We start from the raw sequence: 18,054 nt of genomic DNA on the forward strand, positions 1-18,054 counted from the left end.
TCTCTAATGAGAAACATAGATCTATATACCTTTAAAAACTAACCAAAAACTTGGTTTTATGTATCTAAAGTTGATTCTATTGAGATATTCCATTGTGGTATATACCTGGCATTCTGAGACAGCTTACAGGCCTTACACGTCATGAGCTCTTGTCCTTCTTCCTTTTGGGGTGCCATTTGCTGATATCTACTTTTTTTTAAGATTTATTTTTTATTATTTATGCAAGAGCTGGGGTATGGGCCAGCGGCGTGGGAGGGTGAGAGGATTCACCAGAGACAGAGCAGGGAACAGAACAGGCAGACGGACCGAAAGCACTGCTGAGGGGAGCAGCGGGCGAGACAGGAGAGGTCTGCCGTGCTATATGGGTTTCTCCTTGGCCAGCTGGGGATAGAACCCGCGCTGCGGGGGTTGCGAACAGCTTCACAGCATGGCACTCAACCCGCTGCGCCACTGGGGAGGCCCTGGGATATTTACTTTTTAATAAGTTCCCAGATTTTTTCTTATTCTCTTCTGCTTCTTTGAATTCTGCGCTATGAAAGTAAAGCAGAGATCAACAGTAGGGCTTACCTGTTTGTTTTAATTTTTCAGTGATTTAGTTCATAGTGTATGCAGTTGAAAGCTAACTAAATGATGGAAATTTTGGCTCATGGAGACTAGGAAATTAGTTCCAGTTCATAAATTTTATTGACCTGGACAGCCTTCATAAACCCTTAGATACCAGAAACATTTACCTGACATATTTTTTAACCTCAAATTTAATGTGTGGGGAAAAGGATGTGAAAATCTTTGAAAAACAGACAAGCCAGAATTTGAAAGAAACATTTGCCCCCACCGAGAGGTTAAAGCAGGTGCCTTTCCAGCCCTCCCCCGCGCTCTGCGCCCTCTTGGTGAGCGATCCCATTACCTGTGCTGCCCAGAGACAGAAGCAGTTTACTTCCTTCATTGGGGGCGTCATTGACTTTTCCCCTTTTTGTTTCCCACCAGATCGCCATGAGAAGTAGATCCAACTTAGCGGAAAAGGTCAGACTCAGCCTCCAATATGAGGAAGCCAAAAGAAGGTACCAGCAGGGGGCAGTCCAGCTGGGTGGCCAGCGGCTCCGCCAGGGCTGCTGGGTGCTCCCCGCGGGTCCTGACCAAGGTCACCCGTGAGTCTGGTGGAATGTGAGGGTCCCTGCGCCCCCTCTGTCGCTCCGTTCCTTTCCCGTCCTCCCCACCCTAAGGACAGTCCTGAGCAGTGTGGGGATGCGTGCGTCCCTTCTCTGGAAGAAAGCGGCTCTGAGTTGGGACAATACTTATAATTAAAAGTGAGAAGGTTGGTTTCTCAGATAGAAACTTGATCCTGGGCTCTGGCACGGCCTTGAGAGCTGCGGAGTCCCCGGGGAAGCGCCTTTCAGGGTGTCCTCGGCTCTGACGGAGACCGGGTGCGGATCCCCCAGGGTGCTGAGGTGTCTGTGCTTCAGGAAGAAGGAAGAGAGATTCTTATTTCCCCACTTTATCTTAGAAACGCTTATTAACCCCTGTGCTGCCTCTTCTTAGAGATGGAGGGGCAGCGAGAGAGGAAGATCTGTGTGTGACGGACGTGCAGCGGCAATCACCATGACAGTGAGCCAAGGGTTAGGTTTGGGTTAAGGGACTTAGCCATCTGGTTGTGGACCTGTGAGTACTTGATTCACATGTGTGTGTGTGTGTGTGTGTGTGTGTAAGTGCGTCTCCACGATCCTTTCAGCATACCTACGGGTTTTGTTTCCTACAAAATAATTGTCAAAATCAGGAAATTTGTCCTAATCCTGTTATCTGATCTGCAGCCCACCTGAGGTCTTATCTATTGTTCCAATAATGTCCTTTACAGCAAAATATAAAAAACCCAACCTCAGGTATGTCTCTTAGTTTCCTTATCTGGAGGAGTTCTGAGGCTCTGCATTTCATGACTTCAGCGTTTTTTGAAGCCAGTCATTTGAGTTCTTGTGTGTTTGTTTTTTAATATGCAATAATTTGTTTTTCTTTTTACCTTTTGACCCCCTTCGGCCATTGCGCCCATCCCCCACCTTTGGCAAACCGCCATGTTCTCTGTCTCCAGCTCCGTGGTTTTTTGTTCAGATCCCACATATAAGGGAGATCATTAGATATGTGTTGTTCTTGACCTGACTCATGTCACTTAGCAGAATGCCCTCGAGGTCCATGTTACTGCAAATGGCAAGATTTCGTTCCTTTTTCATGGCTGAATAATATCTCATTGTAGATACAGTCCTGTGTTGCTTAATGTTGGGATCCATTTTGAGGTACGTGTCATTGGGCAGACGTCATGTGGGGTCTCCTGCACATCCCGACTGTCTGGCGCAGCCTGTGGGGACTGCCAACACCTGTGTGGCCAAAATGTTGCTAAGTGACCCCCGACTGCATACGCCATGCTTTCTGTATCCACTCATCCAGCTGGCGTGGTTAGCAGGACTTGGTTATTGTGAAAATGCCACAGTGAACTTAGGGATGCGTGTCTCTTTGCAAGTTAGTCTTTGTTTTCTTCAAGTGAGTACCCCAAGGTAGAATTGCTGAATAATATGGTAGATGTAGTTTAAATATTTTGCGGACCCTCCATTCAGTTTTTCTTTAGGGACCAGACCAATTTCTGTTCCCACCCAGAGTCCGTGAGGGTGTAAGGGCCGCATCTTTCTGGCAGGAGCCGTGGTGGCAGGTGGGAGCTGACTTCTCACTACGGTTTGGATTTGTGTCTTCTTGGTGGCTGGTGACTTGGCATCATCCCTGTGCCTTCCGGCCACAGGTGTCTCCTTCGGAGAAATGTCTCTTCCGATCTTTTGTCCAGGTCTTAAGTTGGTGGTTTCTTTTGTTCTTTCTGCCATTGAGTTGAATGAGTTCTTTGTATATTATAGATATTAACTCCTTATCAGATAGGTGATTTGCAGATATTTTCTGGCATTCTAGAGGCAGAAAATTCTGTATTCATTTTGTTGATGGTTTCTTTGGCCGGGTAGGAACTTTCTAGTTTGAGGTCGTCTCGCTTTTTGGTTTTGCTTTTGTTGCTGTTGGTATTAGATTCAAGCAGTCACCACCAAAATCTCTGTCAGAGAGATTTGTCCCCCGGGAGTCCTGTGGTTTAAGGTCTTTAATCCATTTGGAGTTAATGTTCTTGGGTGGCACACGGCAGAGGTCCGTCTTTTTCCTCCTCTTTGACTCTGCCTGGGTGACCTTGAGCTTCACCGTCTTCGTGTTGTGTCAGACCCAGCTTGTTTTCGACACGTAGAGCCCCATGCTTATTTCAAGAGTCACACTGATACATTTGGTTTCTATATTTTCCTGTTGAATTGCTTAAAAATGCTATTGATTTTTTATTCAGGAAGACATTGGGGGGGACCTGTTATCTCCCCGCAGGGGCCGAGGCATTTGGCACGTCCCTCCTTGTGGGCCTGGGACGCTCAGCTGAGAACCTTTTGGTGTCAGGGTTTCCTCCCACAAGGAAGAGCATCAGATAGCGGCAGAAGGATGTCCACTATTCTGGGAGATGGTGGTGATTTAAAAGTAATTGACCGTCGTTCTCAGAGGTTATCTGGCTTTGACAGAGTAATTACATGATCTGCTCAAAGACAATTTTTAGCATCATCGTCTCGGTTACTAATATTTACTTGGTTCTTTGATTTACTGAAAGAACCCTAAACTTTCGTCCACAAATCACTAACTGTCTGAGCTTGAGCAAGTCACTGAGTCCCCTGCACGTTTTACTTGGCTCATTTTAACGCCTGTCAATTAGATGATCAATTTCTTGCGGTTGGGAAGAGTCGTGCGTACTTGGTTGTCTGCTTCTCAGCGTCCGGCTGGCGTCCTGTCCTCACCAAGGACTTCGGACTCTCTCAGGACCGAAGCTGGCGATGGGATGCCTCTGTGGACGCTGCCAGCATCCCCTGGTGGTGGGCGTACCCCCAACCCCTGCGTCCTCCGTAAACCACACCCGGGATTTGCTTAACCCTGGAGAGCCAGGCGCCTGCCCTGGGGTCGCGGGCTTGCCTGGGTCCAGGGACCTGGGCTATGCTTTGGCTGCAAACAGTCCCTTTCTACTTGAGCTTACGCAGCATTTTCCCTGCTGAGGTGTCCCAGGAAATCTTCCAGATAAGCTTGCAGACCCACTGCATGCCTCGACTGCACAAGACATGGTGCCATTCCTCGCCCTGTTGGTTAATTCCATCCAGATTCACGACACTGCTCCTTCCCTTTGGTTGCCACGCCGTCCTGTTACCCCGCTTGGGCTTTTATTTAAAGTTACTGGCGATGCTGATGAGGGGCTAAATCTCAAGGGCTGGTGCATGTGTTGAAAGGCTTCTTATTCCTTAGTTCTGAATAAGTAAAGAGCCGGGTTGTGTATCTCTGAAACCTGTTTTCTCCTTCCAGCCTTTGTTTTATGCGCTTAATGAAGCTAATAATATCATGCTTATTTAGCATTTTGATGATTAATTTTCCAGTATGTTGAGACAGTTGTGTATGGTTTTGTGGATAAAGCTAAAGAACAGCTGATGTTACATCTATCATAAGTGCAGACGGTGGGTGAAATTCACCAGCACCTCGGATATGCAGCGCCAGTCTAAGGCTGCAGTTTTAGTTTGACCAAAACAAGAGACTTACGGCCCGGGAATGTGGAACTGCTTCCACCTTTGCTCCTGATAACATGTTTGTTCATCTTTTCTCTTCCCTCTACAAAAAGGAAAAGGCATTCCTTCCTGACAGCTCTTTGGCTGCAGGGTGGGCCGGGACGGTGCCCGACGTTTGGCCAGGCAGCTCCCCGCACGCACGTGGGCTCCTGTGTTGTTGACTCACTGCACCCCCTTGCAGAGGACACCGTTGTCCTCGGGCCCACAGTGCAGGCTGGATGATTCGGGCGTTGGGACGTTCTCAGAGTTGGGATGAGGGTCTCGATGCTGAAATCTGGGGCTGGGTAAATTCCTGAAGCCAGAGACATTGCCCTGCGCCCTCCTCCTCCTCCCGTCCCCCCATTGGCACCTGTGTTCCCGCCAGGGGGCCCCTCAGCCGCCTGTGCTGGTGAGCAACCCCCCCTCACCCCCACCATCGTGACAGCTCAGCAGGCGTGTGGACGCCTCCAAGGCCCCGACCTCCAGGGAGAAGATCTCCATCCTCTGAGGCCAGGGCAGGCAAGCCAGGCCTGCGCCCTGCCTCTTGGCTGTGGTGGGCCCTGTTGGCCTCGCTTGGTTAAAACAGTGCCTTCTCCGATTGGCACATGTCCCGGTGCCCAGTTTCCCCGGGTCAGTGTCTTTACCCTGAGGAGCGAAGTCTATAACAAAGATAACACAGGCATTTCGGGGACCACTTACCACAGTGGTTTGTTTTGTCTTTAATGGAGGAGCCCAGGTTCACACCCCACGAGGCAGGTGCAGGGCAGGACTGGCCCCGTGCTGGGGGAGCTGCCTGCCCTGTAAGCACGCGTGCGCTTTGACCTCTGTCCAGCTGTCCTCCTTTTAAAGGTGGGGACGGGAAGCCGAGGAGGAGGAGGTGTGCAGTGGGGCAGCCCCAGCCCTCAGCGCTCCCTGGGAGGGTCCTGGGCACCCGCGCCTTGGCCAGCGTCCCCTTCCCTCGCGTGTGCGCTCAGCTCTGCCCCTCTGTCCCAGCATGGCCAACTTGAAAATCGAACTGTCAAAACTGGATGGTGAGGCCTGGCCGGGGACACTGGATGTCGAGAAGGAGAAGCTGATGCTGATTCATGAGAAAGAAGAGCTGTTGAAGGAGCTGCAGTTCGTCACGCCACAGACGCGCTCCCCAGACGAGCTGGAACGCCTGGAGGCCGAGAGGCAGCGGCTGGAGGAGGAGCTGCTGCCCGTGCGGGGTGCTCCCAGCCCAGCGCTGGCCGAGAGGTGCGTCTCCGAGGGCGGGTCCGGGCCGGCAACCAGACCACGCCATGTCCAGGTCTGGACGCCTCTGTGTCTGGGACTGAGACCAGCAGTGGCCCCCCTCCCCAGTCCCTCCGGGCCCCAGGGCTGTGGGAGATCCCATGACAGACAGTGGATAACGCAGGGAGGGTGACGTGACCCCAGGGACGCGGCTCAGTGAGCGCTCCTGCCCACGCAGTGGACGCCTGGGTGTCCCACAAGGACGGCAGCGTGGACGGTCCCGGCCCCCCGGGCGCCCTTGGCTCTCACTACGCACGAGAACGCAGACGTTTCTTGCTTTTCGTTCGAAAGCCCTTGGGTGACACAGAGTGGCTTGTCCAGACCCAGGAGGCTGGGGGCTCCGGGAAGGGGACCCGTTTCGCACTCACCCGTGGGGGTCGCGCGTCTCCTGAGCCCCGGGCTGTGCCCTGACGCGGCAGGCGCCGTCCCCACCACGACCGGGTGTTAGTACGAGGGGAGTGATGTGTTTTACGGGTTGATTTTCTGAGTCATTGGAAAGCATCGAATCATTTATGATTAGCGTTGCCAAAAAGAAAGGAACGTGAATTTCCTCTTCATTGTCCGTGACCAGAAGCCTCCGCAGAGGCCCTTGGCGTGTGGGGCGTGGGCACCCGCGCCCCGACTTTAGTGACTGCAGGTTTCCTGCTGCTCCCCTGGGTGCAGCTGGCCCCGAAGCACCCGTATTTCACTGCACCCGGAGCCCAGAGCCTCCTCCCGAGGTGAGCGGCCCTTCCCTCGCCTGCGGGCATGTGTGGCCGCCCTGGGTCCCCTGGTGTCGCTGCCGTGTGCTGTCCATTTTCTCCTTCTTCACCCCTGGTTCTTTCTTCCCCCTCCCGGCTCTTTCTGCATCTGACCAACGCTGTTGACCCAGAACGGGGACGCGAAGGCGGCTGCAGCCAGGACAGTCCTGGGGTCGGGTCCTCCTGGGAGCAGGGCCGGGGCGCAGCTTCCTCCCTGCCCTCTGGGGCTTCCCCTCTGCTTGGAGAACAAGACCAAGACAGAAGCCAGGCCCCGGGAGCAGGGCAGAGGGAGGACTGTCCCCCGATGGGCACAGCCGAAGCTTTGGGTTCTGCTTTGCAGTTTGAAACACGTTCAGGACCAGCTTCTGGTGCCCCGCCCGCAGCCCCCGCGGAACACCAGAGGAGCCGCTAGCTGCCCGTGCAAGGCTTAGTTTCAAAACTGACTTCAAAAGCGTTTTCTTGAGACTGCTTCAGAAGACATGGGTTTTAGTAGATTTGGGGGACGTTCTCCAGGACTTTATGTTCCCCCTAATTCAGTTAATCTACTTTGTATTCATTTTTCTTCCTTGTTGAGTTTTTGTTCACGTTTATGAGATTAAAACTTAGGGACTGTGTTCCTCTTCAAAATACCTCTCTGGAAGCTGCGAATTCAGGATTTATCAGCCTTTGAAGTCGTGAACAAAATGACGAGAATTCCTTTTTGTGCTTTAACAATCAGTGAAGTTGTGTTGGTGACTCATCAAAGAGCAGGGGCTGGTGATAAAATGCAGACTCACTTCCTGCGGCCTGATACACACCTCACGTTTCAGAGAGGCCAGGATCAGGGGTATTGGGAGGCTCCACACAAAAGCAGCTCCTTTCCCCCCAACCCAGGGCAAGCCTCCTGTCTCTGGCTGCCAGGCTTTGTGGCAGATGTTGCTCTTTGAACCCCTTTAGTGACCTCAGGCAGCAGCACCCCAGGCCTTATACCACTTAAGAGATGAGAAAGGCGAAACCTTGAAGAAGCGGCCGAGCAGCACGGCCAGGACTCGGGCCTGTGGAGGCCCCTGGACCCCACTCTGCTGCCCACTTGCCTGCCCCGAACAGGCGCCTCTTGCTGAGGCGCAAGCCCTGGAGCTGCCATGGAGAGTCTCCAGCGAGCCCTGGGCTTGGAGCTCCTTAAATGTGGCTCCCCAACCACGTAATTCTATCAGACTCGGATTTCTAAAAATCTCATAGATACGGGTGCAGCTGAATGGGGGTGAAATTTGGTGGTGACCTGGGGTAGGTGGTGAGATGCGCTGCAGGCAGGAAAGGAAATCACCTTTGCTTCTTTTTCTTGCTAAAATAGGTAAGCCACAAATTGTTAGCTCCCAATAGCACTGTGGACTGACATTTTGTAATTGCTGAAATACTAGCATCTACTTAATAATCGCTGAGTGTTATTCTGGAGCCAACTTTCCCCAAATTGAGTATTTAGGATGATCTTCGCTGGGTTTTTTTTTTGTCGCTGAAGGTTTTAGTGACATGAATTCAAAGGAAGTAGAGGTGCCTTACCCTTTTAAGAAAATTCTAGAATACCAAAAAGTTTGGAGTGTTTGGCAGTGCTGGAGGTTTGAAATCCTCCTCTTTATTTGGCTTGGGGCTGGCTGGTCCTGCCACTCTGCTTCTCGCCTGTTGCTGCATTTTCTCTCGAGTTCATCTGGGATCCCCCTCCTGTACCCTTGCATAACAAGAATCCTTTCCTTTCTGTCAGTTTTCATGCCTTGTTGTAATCCCTTGAAAATAAATTCCCTTGTGTGATTTTTCTAGATTGAAATTAGAAGAACGGAGAAAAGAGCTGCTGCAGAAACTTGAAGAAACTACTAAATTAACTACTTATTTGCATTCACAACTTAAAAGGTACACCTGTTTGAGTCCTGAGGGGCAACAATTTGGGTGCAGCCTAGTTCATCTTTGATCACTTTGTATTTTTAACTCTTCAACACTAAATAAAATAGTGGAACTAGTACAGTTTAAGACCGAGGTGATCAAATTTAAATGTTGCACAGAGTTTTTTCATGGACCCCAAGGTCATATCTGAAGTGAGTTTGGAGTGTGTCGTGGGAAGAAGATAGAGCTCAGGTCTCAGTACCTTCCGATGAGGATGACAAGTCTCTCCACATCACCCCTGCTTTTTAAGAGGGGTTGAGGCAGGGGTGGGGTGGGGACTTGCCTTAAAGAGTTCCCCATGTGGTCGGTCACTCCCGCTCAGCACAGAGAGGACGAAGGTGAGCACTCAGGGGCCTCTCTCTCGACAAGCTTGCCTTTTTCTACATCAGAATTTTTTTCTTGAAGCAAAATAACTATAGAGTTTACGCCCTCCCCCAGCTATATGTGAAGTTGCACAGCTGCTTGTAACTCTCTGCAGGGAGATTTGTCCACCAGTATTTGATATTCTTTTTAACTTTTGCAAAAGAGCCGTGATTTTTAACAGTAGAATTGCTGTTTAAAGAACACTTCGAGAGCCTGCTCGGAGATGTTCGTGGGTGAACACGGAGTGAGGAGGGAGAGGCTCCTTGCCCTGGCCCCAAAGCCCTTCCCTGTCCGGGCTCCTTCCTCCCAAGGGGAGCAGGGGCCGTGCTTGGCTTCTGCACAGCGGCGCGTCTCTCCAGCCTGTGTTTCCCCGCAGCCTCTCCACCAGCACCCTGTCTGTGTCGTCCGGGAGCAGCCTAGGCTCCCTGGCCTCCAGCCGCGGCTCCCTCAACACCTCCAGCCGGGGCTCGCTCAACTCCCTCAGCTCCAGCGAGCTCTACTACACCAGCCCGGGGGACCAGCTGGACGTGGACTACCAGTACAAGCTGGACTTCCTGCTGCAGGACAAGGGGGGCTACATGCCCTCCGGCCCCATCACCACCATCCATGAGAACGAAGTGGCCAAGTCCCCCGGCCAGCCCGGCCAGGGTGGCTCCAGTGGGGCGGCCACGGCCACCGGCCACACGCCCCCAGCCACTGAGGCCCCCAAGTCGGTGACCTCCCTGTCCTCCCGCTCCTCCCTGTCCTCGCTGTCCCCGCCCAGCTCGCCCTTGGTTCTAGAGGGCACATTCCCCATGTCCTCCCACGACGCCCCCCTCCACCAGTTCACTGCCGACTTCGAGGACTGTGAGCTGAGCAGCCATTTTGCAGACCTGGGCCTGGGCGAAAATCAGCTCTTGCTGGACTCTGAGGCGGGCGGCGCCTCCCGGCCACTGCTGGAGGAGTCTGGCGGGGCCAGGGAGCCGCTGTATGGAGGAGCTGCAGGTAAGTGGCAGCCTCAGTCTGGGCGCCCTCTGAGCCGTCTTCAGGAGGAGGGCGGGGGGTCGCCCACTCCACAGAAGTGGGGTGCGGCGCTTGCTCTCGCACTGCTGGTGCAGCACAGCAGCCACGGCATGGCCTGTGCCCAGTAGCCCCCCTGGCATGAGGTGGAGCGACCGAGCACCTGCTCTCTGGCCCAGAAGCCTCTGCGTGTCGCAGCTGCCAGCAAGCATGTTGGGCGAACCCACTTCATCCATGCAAATAGGTGCTGGTCCTGAAATTGCAAGGGAAGGAAGACCTTCTTTTAAAAGTTGGCCTAAAACAGATTAAAACCCACGCAATTAGCATACCAGCTAATTAGTACCAGGGTTCAATGTTCCGATCGCTCGGGGAATGCTGTATAAGTACAACTCTCCTTTCGTGCCAGGCTCCATCTGCCCGTGTGGAGCCAGGGCCGGTGCCCGTGAGCTGGGGTGCGCTGCCATCTGCTGGCCGCCCTGCTGGTTGCAGCCCCGGAAGAGGACCAGGCTCAGAGGCAGAAATAGGGGAGATTGAAGATTTTCAGACTGTTTTCTTTTGCAAGGCAGAAACGTGTCATAGAGTCAATGTGGCTGTAAAGGAAGCAGGGCAGTGCCCTTGCTGGCAGCTGATGGCCGCTTGGTGCAAGGAGGAGGGCCCAATGCTGGAAATGAAATGGGAAATGCAGGCCCCCGGGCTGGTCCCGGGAGCCCTGCTCAGGTCTGCGCTCGGCCTGTGTCCATAGTCAGACCAGACAGCCTCATTCAAAGTGATTGTGTGTGTGTACATGTGCTTAGTGTTTATCCTCTTAGGAATTCTAAGTATTCATTGATTGGCCAACTCAGATGTTTAAGGAGATAGATGAGTCTGACTCGTGGTCTGGTTTCAGAGCCTGAAACCCACCTGCCTGGGGAAGGGGCGGAGCCCAGGGCCCGGGGCAGGGAGAAGGCAGGTCCCGGAGCCCTTGGTGTGGTTTGTGCGCTCCAGCCTGGCAGGTGCTTGAGCTATAAGAAAAGTCTTATTGAACAAATCGACATCCAAAAAAAAAAGTGCAGAAACGGTGTTGACATACTGGCCCCAACTAGCAGAAACCTGCCAGGGGCTCCTGTGCCTCTGGGAATGCGCTCATTGCGGGGGGTCACCCCCTGGAGCCACCACACACCTGCAATTTGGCTGCCCGCTGACTGGTCATGTGCTGGGGAGCACGTCACCTGCATGGCAAGACTGTTCTGAATCATGTGCAAAATGGGGTTCACCCAGGATGGACCTTGTGGGTCCTGGGAGGCTGGTGCATCCATAGCACCCCTATGCCTGGCACTGGGCACCCCGCCCAGGCCACTGTCACCACGCAGGGGTGAGAAACAACACAGGCCTCAGAGCAGACTCCTTACCACACCGCGCTGACACTGGGGAGCGGAGAACCAGGAGCGGGGTTTTGTCCCTTTGCCATGGAAGAGCTTCCTTCTCCCGAGCGTTTCAGAGCTGCTCGGCTCTTGGCGTGTTTGGCGTGTCCTCTGGGGACCACGTCTCAACACTCCATCGCTTGGGGGGGCCAGGGAGTGAGGACTGTGCCGAAAGCTGCCCAGGCCGTCCCTGCCCAGCCCCTGCCTGCAGCATCCTGGCCCGGCCTCGCGCCTGCCCGGGCAGGGTCCACTGCCTCTGAGCCGTGCCTGGAGCCCGTCCCCCCAAGAGCCACGAAGCAGCCTCCAGCCATGACAGTGAGTATCACCTGAGAAAACTGCTGTGGAAAGGCCCCCCCCCCCGAGGCAGAATATGTCCACGTGTGTTCAAGACCTCGGTTGGTAAATCAGATTCAGCTGCGTGTGCGGAAACAGCAGGAAAGACCACTTCCCCGTGGGTCACCCGCTTGGTGGGGCCATGTCCACCCCCCAGTGCTGAAGACGTCCTGCCCCGCGCCCCAGCACCGTCCCTGCCGGGCCACAGGAACCAAGGTGGGGTAGCTAGCCACGGCCGGTCTCTGTCATGTCAGAGTTGGTTTCGCGGCCGTGGGCGATCAATATTCTGGGGGTGATCAATCACCCCTCCCGAGGGGGCTGGGCGAGCGCGCGCACTTCATCATCAAGGAGGACGCAGCCCGCTGCCAGCAATGAAAGGGGCCGTGCAGCCAGCCCGCCTGTAATCTGAAGCCTTGAAACTTGCACATCTTAACCAGACGTAGAGTCACGACGCAGAAGTGGGGCGCGATGCACAGCAATCCCGGCCGCGCTGGCCCCGCAGGAGGATGAGAGAAGCCACGGGCTTATTCCGCGGGAGCGCAGCGCTGAGTGGGCGCCTCGTTCACCGTGGGGTGCTGCTGGATGAAGATGAGCGAGAGAGAAGGTTCAGTGGTAGTTGCTGCTAAAGATTCGGGAGCACAAGGATTTTTCCACGGTACCCGCTGCTGAGAAATTCTGTATGTCCAGGACTTATTTGTCCTTTAACCTCCGTGACAGTCACAGCAGAGAAGGTGGAGCTCGGCCCGCGGGAGGAGGAGGCACAAGAGCCTCCGGCCCTGGAGTAGCCCCTGCCTGTTAGAAATGGAGCCACTCCCTGGGGCCAGAGCACCCCTCACCCCTGAGTCTGGGGGCTCTGCCGCCAGCACCCCAAAGGAGGCCAGAGAGGGGATGTGCAGTGTTCCCTTCCCTTAAAATATCTCAGGACAAAGAACAGCCATATTCTCCCGCAGCCGTGACCAAAATAGATGGTGACCCCGGAACTGACAAGCCACCCCGGCCTGAACCCGCTGCGTGCTCGCTGGGAGGTGGCGTCCCTGCTTCTCAGCTGGAAGTTTCATTTTGGATTTCTCATCGCCAGACTGCGTGCGTGTGTGTGTGTGTGTGTGTGTGTTTTATACACCGAACTCTTGCCAGTGAGAAGCCCTAATTAGTGCTATCACTTCCTTTCCTTAGATGTGGAAAAATCGTTACCGAAAAGAAGAGTCATCCACCTGCTTGGGGAGAAAACCGCGTGCGTGTCGGCGGCTGTGTCTGACGAGTCTGTGGCTGGGGACAGCGGGGTCTACGAGGCCTTCATCAAACAGTAAGGAGTCTGGGTGCTTTGCCGTACCTCCTCCTGGCCAGGCAGGGGTTCCATGCTGCAAAGGCATGCTGTTGCTCACCCCCTCCCCTCTTTTTGCAACAGTAAGGGCTGCGGTGTGAAAGAGATAGTGTCCCTAAAATGACATCAGCACCCTAAAAACATGCTGTCAGTCAGCCTGGGAAAGCATGCACGGGCCGGTGGCTCAAAGACAGCAGACCCTCTCTGAGGCTTAACCTGGGTGTCAGTGAGAACAGGCTTGGCCGGCACCTGCTCGGTGCTCGGAGCTTCTCCTGTACGTGTCCGGGGGCCTAGATAGTATTCCAGGGTGTGGGGTGCCATCGAGGCTCAGGAATGCCAGGCACAGAGTTGTTCCCATGAAGGCCCAGAAGTGGACTCTTGATGAGGGGAGGAAGACCACCAACAGTCAGCTTTCCCGGGCTCCATGCCTCTGAGGCGGTGGGTGGCAAAGGGCCACTGTAGATTCAGGTTTTCGTCGCCATGGACAGCAGTCACCATAGCAACCAATATCCCACTGATGAACCTTCTGTGCCCACTGTCCCCCCGCCCTGTCCCCATCCCCAGGCCCAGCGAAGTTGAAGATGCAACATACGGTGAAGAGGATATCGCCGTCATGGAGACTGCCCAGGTGCAAATTGGACTCAGGTAAAAGATTGAGCATGGGAGAAGGGGCGATTCTAGAACCTTCTGCAGTGCTTTTCCCTCACCTCATCAACATCTCTTTTGACAGATATGATGCAAAACGGTCCAGTTTCATGGTGATTCTAGCACAACTCCGAAATCTTCATGCCTTCTTGATACCTCACACTTCAAAAGTGTAAGTAAAACCGCCCGTATATGATAATTGTACACCGTAGTCAAGCAGTTCATCCAGTGAAGATCTGGAGAGGACTCGGCTGGGCCGATCGCGTCTCAGCATAAAGACCGAGAAGGAAGGAGCATGCAAGAAAAAGCAAATTGGGTTATTCTACCCATTCATTATTGAGAATAGGAACCAAGACGTTATCACCCTTTTCAACCAGAATTTCCGTCGTGTGCCATATTGGGACCTGGTTTTATTTAAAAATATAATTTTAATTTTCATAATGGCCTAATGGTGACTTCTGGGTTGGAGGAACTCCCTGGTCTTGTACATGAAAATGGAGTGTTGAAATTTCACCTGTCAGCCCAACCGGTGAGGGACCACCCCCACCCCCACCCCCACCCCCCCGCCACAGCAGGACAGGAGAAGCGCCCCTACCTTCTTTCCCCTGTGGCTTCAGCTCTTAATCCTGCAAACACTCAGAGTAAAACTGAAGTCAGGGGAAGCAAGAACCCCTCCGTCCTTCCCAGCACTCCCAGGAGCTCCCAGAAGCTCCCTTCTGTTGCTGCTCCATGAAGAGAGAGAAGATTCTGCCTGACAAGGCTCAGGCCTGGACAGCAGTGGCCAGCGTCCTCTAGGGTTTTCAAGCTGTGTCTCCACGATTAATGCTGACATAAAATATCAGAGTAGCAGGACAGGCTTGCTTCTGCGTTGGAATGTACAGTTTTTATAATTGAGCAGGGCACTAGCCTGGAAATGGGGCAGGGGCAATGTGAGGGGTGTTCTCTTTCTGATCTAAAAGAAAAGACCTTGTGCTGTTTCCAAGAGTTTTGAGCCCGCATGCAGTGTGTGCAGAGAAAATCCTCCCGAAAAGCAGTTTCACAAGTTCCTGCTTTTCTGTTAACTCTTCACTGAATTTTACAAAGCATAAGGCTCTTGCCAGAGCTGCGACTTCTGAGGTGCTAGGCCGTGGCATTTTGGAACTGTTCCCCTGTATCTGCTGTACAGTTTCAAAACACGATGCTACTTAGCTTTTCTCCTGTAGCAGGATAGGGTATTCCGTTCCTGGGAACTGTTTCTCGGGGTCTCTCGTTCAATGTTCAGGATGAGACTCCTTGGGGACACGTTGACCCATACCCGCTTAGTGTTCCTCCCTGCCCCGACTCGGGCACAGCCAGGGAGGGAATCAGGTTGCCTTGCGCAGGTGGAACGTGGATTCATCTTCCCCACGGACTCCTGCCGGGCGCAGATACTACAGAGTTTTAGGTGGACGATGAACTTCCTCACCGCCACGTGTCCCTCTTTTGCAGACAATTTCCAGCACCCGCTGTGAATCCAGTTTCATTAAAGTGCCTCTGAAATCCATTTTATCTTGTGCTTTGCAGATATTTTAGGGTTGCTTTACTTCCCTCCTCAACCGATGTCAGCTGTCTATTTCGAACTAAAGTCCATCCGGCCACGGAAGCCATTTTATTTAATGATGTGTTCAGAGCCACCATTTCCCAAGCAGCCTTGCAGCAGAAGACCCTGAGAGTGGACCTCTGCTCTGTCAGTAAGCACCGAAAAGAGGAATGCCTGGTAGGTTGCTTCGTGATCGTGGCAAGCAGCCCTTGTGATGGATGAGCTGAGTTGCCATTGGCCAGCCCTGGTGCCACTACCATCCACCCAAAGCCTCGGGCACCTGCGGCGGGTGACCCATTCTTTATCTGAAGTAGTGATTTCTGGTATTCAGTCCCTGATTCCAGACCTTTGAAATCTCCGGGTTAGTTGTGCTTTTCTGTTTTACTTTCTATTTCTACCTTTGGTCAAAGATGAACTCTGACCTCTGGTGTAACTGTCACTGTGGATTTCACTTATTCCCAGTCTGAGTCTTGTGCTCAGTGCTGTGTTTACATTATTTCATTTAACCCTCAAGACAGTCTTATGAGAAGGGAAGGATCATCCACTGTTTTCAGATAAGAACTATGTAGAGAGTTCGTGTGTCCTGAGCCACACAGCTTAGTGAATAATGGAACCAGGTATCGAAGACTCCCGCATAGAATTCCCTGCAAGATACTGTTTATTGTTCCTTCAATCAACTGGTTGTTCCCAGCCCTTGTAGGAGAACCTCTTGGAAGACCTAAGTATTGCTCTAATAATATTTAAATGCTGAACAGCAGAACTTCCTACATAACCAGTAGTGAGTTTAACACACCTTTGTGCACAGTGACCAGAAAGCCACCACAAGCCAACAAAGGGTACATGATGGTCAAATGCAGGCATGTGGGGGGTCAGCATTCAAATACAGGGGTGTGAGGGTGAGCCCCAGCAATGAGAACTCAGTGTGGTCTCCAGAAGCCCAGTAGGAGGCATGAAACGCCACGATCACCATGAAAGTTGAAGAGAGTGATTGATTTCTTACAAAGTTTTTCTTTTCTTCATATGAAAAAATGTCTGATAATATTGTCTAGCAATAAAGAAAGAGAAAAGCGCAAAGGTCATAGGCCTGTTAGGTAACATGTTGGAAGAGCCAATACAGTCAGGAAATCTGTTCCTAGGTAGCCTTTAAAGAAGGGTCCAGCTTAATTTAGATTCTGGCTGAAATGTGTGCTTTTGTGGAATATGAAAATCTCTCACCTTTAATTTCATTGACATCCTACTAACTTACCCAAAGGAAAACATTTCTATCTGGTTTCTTAAGAACCAGAGCGGGGATTTTGTTTGTTTAAAATTTTTTAGGGAAAATGGGATTTGTGTGTGTGTGTGTGTGTGAGCAGTCCTCACTCTGTTCTGTGGTGTGTTACAAGAAGTTTTATGGCTTATGCTTATTACTCATTTATATTTTTATTTTTAACTTTCCACCTGAAAGCAGCCCCACACTTACAAAACGTTGCGTCCCTAAGTCATTGGCCAAATAGTGTCTGACAAAATCATCCCAGGGTTGACTTTTATATTGGGGAGTGTTTCTCCTATTTCAAAAACTTAAGATATCTCCAGGTTTTTCAAAAATCCACCAATGCTTATATCATGAGTGATGTATTTCTTTAGCCTAAAGCGAGCTTGCTCGATTATCTTAATTATGTCAGAGGGAGCAAATGTGAGTTTCAACCTTTCCTTTTCTCTCCCCCTTTTCCCCTTTTTGTTCTTTCATTCCACGCAGGCTGGGACTCAGATCAGCCTGGCAGGTTTGCCATTTTCCAGTGACGTTTTCACTCTGTGGTATAACTTACTTCCTTCCAAGCAAATGCCTTGCACGAAGGGCGAGGACGACAACGAAGACTCTGTGTTTCCACCAAGCCAGCCATTGGTAGATTCTATAGACTTGGTGAGTCAAAATTAAGAGAAAAAAAAGTCATTCAAATTAATCAAATGAGCTGGGAATGCTATGATATCTCTGTGTTGTTATTCATGCTCACTGTCTTTACTTTCCTGCCAGGCTTCTAGCAAAAAGAAAGATAATTACCAGCTCTGTCTCGAGGGCAGATCATTAAAGGATCACTCATTTCTGCTCACCCTTCCTTCCATGAAAATAACCGATATGGAGGCTTCATTGACTTCAGTGTCCATGGAAGACCTTTTGATTTTAATTATTTAAATTTTCATCCACCGTGTCACGTCTTTGATCCCGTCGCCAGGCCTCACATCGGAAGTCTGTTCCGCAAATGTGAAATCATTAAGCCTGCAGCGTCTTAGCTTTCCATTTGTCACATCGATACCCATACATATTTTCTATTAAAAAGTTTGTTTTAACCAACAGTGATCTTCAGCACTGAAAAAAAAATTACTAAAGGATATTTCGTGATGCCCTTCTTCAGTGATGTGGCATCTGTGGCTCTCGTTTTCCCCGGGCTCACTTGAGAGAAATATGAGGAATGAGCCCACCAAGCAAAAGCCAGAAACTTCAGCAACAGTGTTTCATGATCATCTGTGATGTGCAAGAGGCATAAAAAAATAAAATCTTAAAAAATATGCACATACCATACAATTTGCCCCCTTAGAGCACACAGTTTGCATTTGAATTATATAATTTGAAATTCGTTTTTTTTGCATATTCACAGAGCTTTGCAACTGTCACCCTGATCTTAGAATGTTGTACCAGCAGTCATGCCCATTCTCCCCAACACTCACTAATCTTTTTGTCTCTAAAAACTTGCTTATTACAGACATTTTCTGTAAGTGGAATAACATGATATTTATTCTTCTGTGACCAGCTTCCTTCACTTAGCCTAACTTGTCACACACAGTGTGCCCATATTGTAGCATGTACCTCATGAGTACCTCATTCCTTTCTATTCCCAAGTAA

At 51.6% G+C, this 18,054-nt stretch overlaps 1 protein-coding gene across 1 annotated transcript in view; it reads left to right on the forward strand.

Annotated features, from left to right (window-relative positions):
• The window catches only part of WWC2 (WW and C2 domain containing 2), a 140,688-nt gene that overhangs the window by 97,227 nt on the left and 25,407 nt on the right, over positions 1–18,054 (forward strand). The window contains exons 8-16 of the mRNA XM_037526480.1: positions 985–1,058; positions 5,625–5,867; positions 8,435–8,524; positions 9,294–9,901; positions 12,823–12,952; positions 13,535–13,615; positions 13,701–13,787; positions 15,158–15,350; positions 16,912–17,076. Of these exons, the coding sequence (XP_037382377.1) occupies positions 985–1,058; positions 5,625–5,867; positions 8,435–8,524; positions 9,294–9,901; positions 12,823–12,952; positions 13,535–13,615; positions 13,701–13,787; positions 15,158–15,350; positions 16,912–17,076 (1,671 nt within the window). The remainder of the gene's footprint in view (positions 1–984; positions 1,059–5,624; positions 5,868–8,434; positions 8,525–9,293; positions 9,902–12,822; positions 12,953–13,534; positions 13,616–13,700; positions 13,788–15,157; positions 15,351–16,911; positions 17,077–18,054) is intronic.

This window comes from Talpa occidentalis, unplaced genomic scaffold (genome assembly GCF_014898055.3).
Source record: "Talpa occidentalis isolate TD23 unplaced genomic scaffold, MPIMG_talOcc4v2.1 talOcc4.4, whole genome shotgun sequence".
Lineage (NCBI taxonomy): Eukaryota > Metazoa > Chordata > Mammalia > Eulipotyphla > Talpidae > Talpa > Talpa occidentalis.